Below are 6,540 nucleotides of genomic sequence, written 5' to 3'. Positions count from 1 at the left end.
TCGGATTAATTATTTAGGCGGAACGAGCTATTGATGAATTGAAGAATTGCAACAATAGCCATGCAATCCTTTCTTTACCATACCTGTCATGCTGTGTGTTAAGCGGCTATCAAACAATTAGTGCACAAAATTGTCTCGGCGTGAAGCGTTACCCTGAACAAGTCTACAAGACCAGTTTTAAATGAAACAATGGGCGAGTTATTCAGCTGTCATCACTTCAGCAACCACACATTTAATTCACACCGACAAGGGCTTTTGCATCACACAGTCAGGAGTAATTTGTAATAAATTCTTTCACTCCGATATTTTGCTATATATCACCTTGATGAAATTTTTAAGTTTGCAGTTACTAAAATAATATGTATCTAATTCAACTTTCTAACGGATGTTACGGAAATATCCAATGTTGACCGAATGTCGCCTTTGAAACAAAAAGGGAAGGGAACAAGTGACCATGCAATTAACTACTGCCTTTGTCATCCAGATTAGGTTCGTGCTTTACCACTGGGCTGCAACCCGTCCCCTTTGTTATTCATATTAAAGGGGGCTGGACATAGCCCAGTGGTAAAGCACTCGCTTTATGTGCAGTCAGTCTAGAATCAATCCCCGTCTATGGGATCATTGGGCTATTTGTTATTCAAGCCAGTGCACCATGACTGTTATATCAAGGCCGTGGTATATGCTATCCTGTCTGTGGAATGATGCATATAAATGATCCCTTGCTACTAATGAAAAGACTATGTAACAATTACCAAATGTTTAACATCTATATGAATCTTTTATATGCAACATCCCACAGACAGGTCGTGGTGTACTGGCTAGAATGAGAAATATAGCCCAATAGGCCCATCGACGGGGATCAATCACAGACCGAACGTGCATCAGGCACGCATGTTACCACTGGGCTATGCCCTCTCCTCCTGCCCCCCCCCCCCCCCCCACCCCCGTGACTGAAAATGCATTTGGCAGGTGGTGACTGTAAATCCTGCCTGTGTTACATGATGACAACTCACCAGATTGGACCAGTGTGACTGACAATGAATCTCTCCACGGCGAAGTAGAGAGGAGAAAACACTGGTTTCGGAATGTGGAACGCTTCCTGGAGCTCACTCTCTGTCAGTCCCACATGGGCCACAAACAAAGCACTGAACACCTGAATAAAGGAAAGGAATATTTGTTTAACAACACCTCAATCTAAACTATTGCTCAACACATTCTAAACTATGGCTCATCACATTCTAAACTATTGAACTGGCCTCGGTGGCGTCGTGGTTAGACCATCATTCTACAGGCTGGTAGGTACTGGGTTCGGATCCCAGTTGAGGCATGGGATTTTTAATCCAGATACCGACCCCAAACCCTGAGTGAGTGCACCGCAAGGCTCAATGGATAGGTGTAAACCACTTGCACCAACCAGTGATCCATAACTAGTTCAACAAAGGCCATGGTTTGTGCTATCCTGCCTGTGGGAAGCGCAAAAATAAAAGATCGATCCCTTGCTGCTAATCGGAAATAGTAGCCTATGTAGTGGCGAAAGCGGGTTTCCTCTCAAACTCTGTGTGGTCCTTAACCATATGTCTGACGCCATATAACTGTAAATAAAATGTGTTGAGTGCATCATTAAATAAAACATTTCTTTCTTTCTTTTTTTTCTAAACTATTGCTCAACACATTCTAAACTATTGCTCAACACATTCTAAACTATGGCTTGTTTTCAGTTTTTTAACAACACCTCAACACATTCTAAACTATGGCTGTTTTCAGTCTTTTAACAATTAACACCTCAACACATTCAAAACTATGGCTCAACACATTCTAAACTATATGGCTGTTTTCAGTTTTTTAACAAGACCTCAACACATTCAAAACTATAGCTGTTTTCTGTCTTTTAACAACACCTCAAAACATTCTAAGCTATATGGCTGTTTTCAGTCTTTTAACAATATCTCAACATATTTTAAACTATAGTTGTTTTCGCTGTTCAGTCTTTTAACAACACCTCAACACATTCTAAACAATGGCTGTTTTAAGTCTTTTAACAACACCTCAACACATTCAAAACCATGGTTGTTTTCAGTCTTTTAACAACACCTCAACACATTCTAAACCATGGCTGTTTTCAGTTTTTTAACAAAACCTCAACACATTCTAAACCATGGCTGTTGTCAGTTTTTTAACAAAACCTCAACACATTCTAAACCATGGTTGTTTTTCGTCTTTTAACAACACCTCAACACCTTCTAAACTATGGCTGTTTTCAGTCTTTTAACAACACCTCAAAACATTCTAAACCATGGTTGTTTTCAGTCTTTTAATAACACCTCAATACATTCTAAACCATGGTTGTTTTCAGTCTTTTAACAACACCTCAACACATTCTAAACCATGGTTGTTTTCAGTCTTTTAACAACACCTCAATACATTCTAAACTATTACCATCTATTAATTACAGAATAGATGAATTTATCTAAGGAAGGGAAATCGTATTTGGTAATGTTACGACAAGCTTAGAACCCGTTTCAAACACTGGCTTGTTCGCAGCGGTCAGAGTAACAACGAGCATAATATCCGGTTTATTGCCGCCCTTTTTCATTCATTTGTCTGAAACCAACCATATCAGTTGGGAAAAAATTTGGCACAAAAATAGTAAAGAAAATCAGTTACGACAATGAAGCGATCGAAGAGACCTTCAACTAGTTCTTATGCGACAAAAACAAAGACAAGAAAGACGACTACTTCTAGTGCTCGGCATGATCATCCGGAAACCGAACGGGAGGAAATCGAGTTGGCGTCGGAGGACAGTGGACATTTGGGGCTTACAACAATGGCTGACCCACCGATTGCTGTACCGCCAAGTTTGTTGCAAGGTAATACTGTTCAACCAACTATTTTGCCAATCGAGAGCGTACACACCATGATTGGTTTGCACACTGCCGCAGCCACAAAAGAAAAAATAATTAAAGGGGAGTACGTAGATTTGGCGACATTGTTGGAGAACACAAATTTAGAAAGGAGCGATAGAATTTTGGTTATTGGGGAAGGGGGTCAGCTAATCACAAGGGAAAAAAACGGCAAGAAAATTAATGACATAGACGCCTGGACGAATGCATTTTTAACATTCGTTAGTATTTATGTGGCAGTGCATCCAGGAAAAATGCTAGAGCTTTTGAAATATATACATGATATTAGGCTGAGGGCAGTGCGTACTGGTGGGCTAGGGTGGAAAGTGTATGACGAGCAATTTCGTCTGAGAAAAAGTGTGGACCCATCAAGTTCTTGGGGAAAGATTGACTATGAGTTGTGGTTGTTGTACATGTCTGCCCCAGCCACACCCATTGTGCCCATGAAGCAAGCTGGCAGTGCAATGCACAACAGATGCTATGACTTTAATTATAAGGCAGCGTGTTTACGTCGAGCATGTAATTACGTTCACATGTGCATCAGATGTGGGGGTGGTCATCCATTAGTGTCCTGTCGGGTTCAAAAACCGGGAGTCAGTTCTACATTTCGGGCCTTTCCAACAAACACAACAGGGGGACAAACTGGAACCCAACTACGGCCTCAGTCATGGCAAATGTGACACAGAGGACCAACCCCAATATATGCTCATGGAATACTTGAAATCATACCCGTTGCAAGAAACGGCCTCTGAATTAGCTAATGGTTTTTCATTACAGTACACAGGACCTCGTAGGCAGACAGATTGTAAAAATTTGATATCTGCTCATCAACATCAAAACGAATTAAAACAAAAAGTCGACAAAAAAATTTCATTGGGAAGGGTCATTGGCCCATTTGATAAGCCACCTATTTCAAACTTGCATGTTTCACCCATAGGGATAGTACCAAAATCTGATGGGGGTTGGCGACTAATTACTCACTTATCTTACCCACATTTAGAAGGCATTAATGATTACATAGAGCCGGATTTGTGTTCAGTGAAATATACTTTGTTTGATAAAGTGATGGAAATGATTAGCAATCTTGAAAAGGGGGCCTTGTTGGGAAAATTGGATATAAAGTCTGCATTTAGATTGTTGCCAGTATCCCCGGGGGATTTTGATTTGCTTGGGTTTAAAATTAACAATCAATATTACATTGATAAATGTTTACCAATGGGGTGTTCTATTTCATGTAGTATTTTTGAAAAATTCTCAACCTTTCTTCACTGGTTGATTCAAAGAAAAACCAATTTGAATACATTAGATCACTATCTGGATGACTTTATCTTTGCAGGTAATAGCTCTTCTCAACATTGCCAACAATTAATGTCCTCTTTCCAATGTATTTGTCAGGAGCTTGGGGTTCCAATTGCGAATCAAAAAGCTGTTGGCCCGGTAACAACTAACATTTTTGGGTCTGGAAATAGATACCATAAATAGAATTGTTAGTATACCGGCAAATAAAATAGTTACATTGGTTTCTTTGCTTCAGAAACTCATAACACTAAAAAAGGTGACATTAAAAGACCTTCAGTCATTGGTTGGGGCTTTGAGTTTTTTCTGTAGAGTGATCAGGGCAGGCAGGGCATTTATTAGGCGGTTCTATGATGCGATGATTGGAGTTATGCAGTCACACCATTTTATTCGGATAAATGCCTCCCTTAGAGCTGATTTGTTGATGTGGTTAACATTTCTTAGGAATTTTAACGGGCAGACATATTTTACAGAAAGTACCTGGACAGGGAATTCAGTTTTAAATCTATTCACTGATAGTACAGCATCTGCCGAGTTAGGTTGTGGTGCTTAGTTTAACGGGCAGTGGGTATACTTTCAATGGCCAAGTCACTGGCATGGATCCAAGATAATGAAGGACATAACATTCCTAGAACTGGTGCCAGTGGTACTTCAATGGCGATATGGGGCGAAAGGTTGGCAAACTGTAAGATCATCTTCCATGTTGACAATATGGCACTGGTTTCCATTCTTAACAAACAAACATCAAAGGATAAGCATGTCATGAACCTTATCAGACCTTTTGTTTATTATGCAATGCGAAACAATATTATTTTTCGTGCGGTCCATGTAGCTGGCTCATACAATTGTATAGCGGATGCTATTTCTCGTAAGCAGTGGCAACGATTCCGGCTGTTAGCACCCAATGCACATCATCAGCCACAGAGCATCCCAGACCACTTCTGGGAGTCGATCTACAATCTGAAGTTGACAGACTGCTGAGAGCCTCGTTATCAACAAATACTCATAAAGCCCATGACACAGGGTTATAGCTTCATTTACTCGATTTTTGGGGAGGTATCAGTTGAGGGAGGTCTGGCCCCCTCCAGTTGATAACATTGTTAATTTTATTGCATTATTGTCCATCTCAGGTTTGTCAGATGCTACGGCCAGAGCATATACAGAAGCCATAAGCTTTAAGTGTAAAATGTTAGGCCTTCAAGATCCAACAAAAAACTTTATCGTCGTTAAGGTATTGGAAGGTATGAAGAGGGTAAAACACAGACCAGACACCAGATTGCCAATCACATCAAATTTGTTAGCTCAACTTATTACAGCATTGCCGCACATATGTAGCAACTCTTATGAAGAAAAACTGTTCACATCAGCATATACTTTAGCATTTTTCGGTTTTCTAAGAGTTGGGGAACTGGCTGTATCGACTGGAAAGGCCCATAACAAGGTTATTGCCAGCAGTGACATTACAGTTGATTGAACAGTGCAAGGGGTGGTCCTCAGGCTAAGGTATTAAAAAAACTGATCACTTGGGTAGGGGGGTGTCTGTGCATATTTCAAACATCGGTGGCATTCTTTGTCCAGTTACCAATTTGGAGTCATTTTTGGAGGTTCGCCCTGCAATTAAGGGACCTTTGTTTTGTCACTTCGGAGGGGCACCTTTAACCAGATACCAATTTACAGCAGTTTTAAAAAAATTACTTGAATGCATTGGGGTGGATGCTCAGCATTATAAGGCTCATTCTTTTAGGATTGGAGCAGCTACAGCAGCCTCGGCTGCTGGTCACTCCATGGAAGCTATACAAGAGGCAGGGCGTTGGACTTCCACAGCATACAAGGGACACATCCGTTCTCCACTGATCAACCTTCCAAATAACCTTGATTAACTGTACTGTAGCTAACTTTACATCACTATTTCAGATTCGAGGGTATGGTGTGTGGGGTCCTCAATAATAAAAAGGGCAGCGATTCAAGCACGAACCAGACCTGGCGGTTGGCAGCTGGGGCTGGGGCGAGTCGGAATTTCCATCTGGTGGCAGGGCTATGGCGGTTTACAATTGGGAGCCTTGAAAAACAAAGTTTTGTTACTCTCAAGACATGAGCCCGCACCAAAATATTTGGTTATCCACTGTGGAGGAAATGACCTGGGGAACATTCAACTCGCATCATTACGTGAGTTGATAAAATCTACCTTGCAATTTCTTGCCCAGTTGTTGCCAAATACACGAATTATCTGGTCCCAGATTCTACCCAGGCTGAAGTGGCGCTATTCACAGAATAATAAGGACATGGAAAGAGCTCGGGTGCGCATAAATAGTGCGGCAGGTAAAGAGGCCATTCGGCTTGGGGG

General features: G+C 41.1%; 1 protein-coding gene across 1 annotated transcript; it reads left to right on the top strand.

Moving 5' to 3' along the window:
* Positions 1-2,668: 2,668 nt before the first annotated feature.
* LOC121389741 lies at positions 2,669-5,670 on the top strand. Its single transcript, XM_041521390.1, is given in 3 exon segments — positions 2,669-2,867; positions 5,073-5,224; positions 5,227-5,670. Coding segments are annotated over 3 exon segments (795 nt in total).
* The last annotated feature ends 870 nt before the right edge of the window (positions 5,671-6,540 follow it).

This window comes from Gigantopelta aegis, chromosome 15 (genome assembly GCF_016097555.1).
Source record: "Gigantopelta aegis isolate Gae_Host chromosome 15, Gae_host_genome, whole genome shotgun sequence".
Lineage (NCBI taxonomy): Eukaryota > Metazoa > Mollusca > Gastropoda > Neomphalida > Peltospiridae > Gigantopelta > Gigantopelta aegis.
This window is presented reverse-complemented; position numbering and strand designations above follow the sequence as displayed.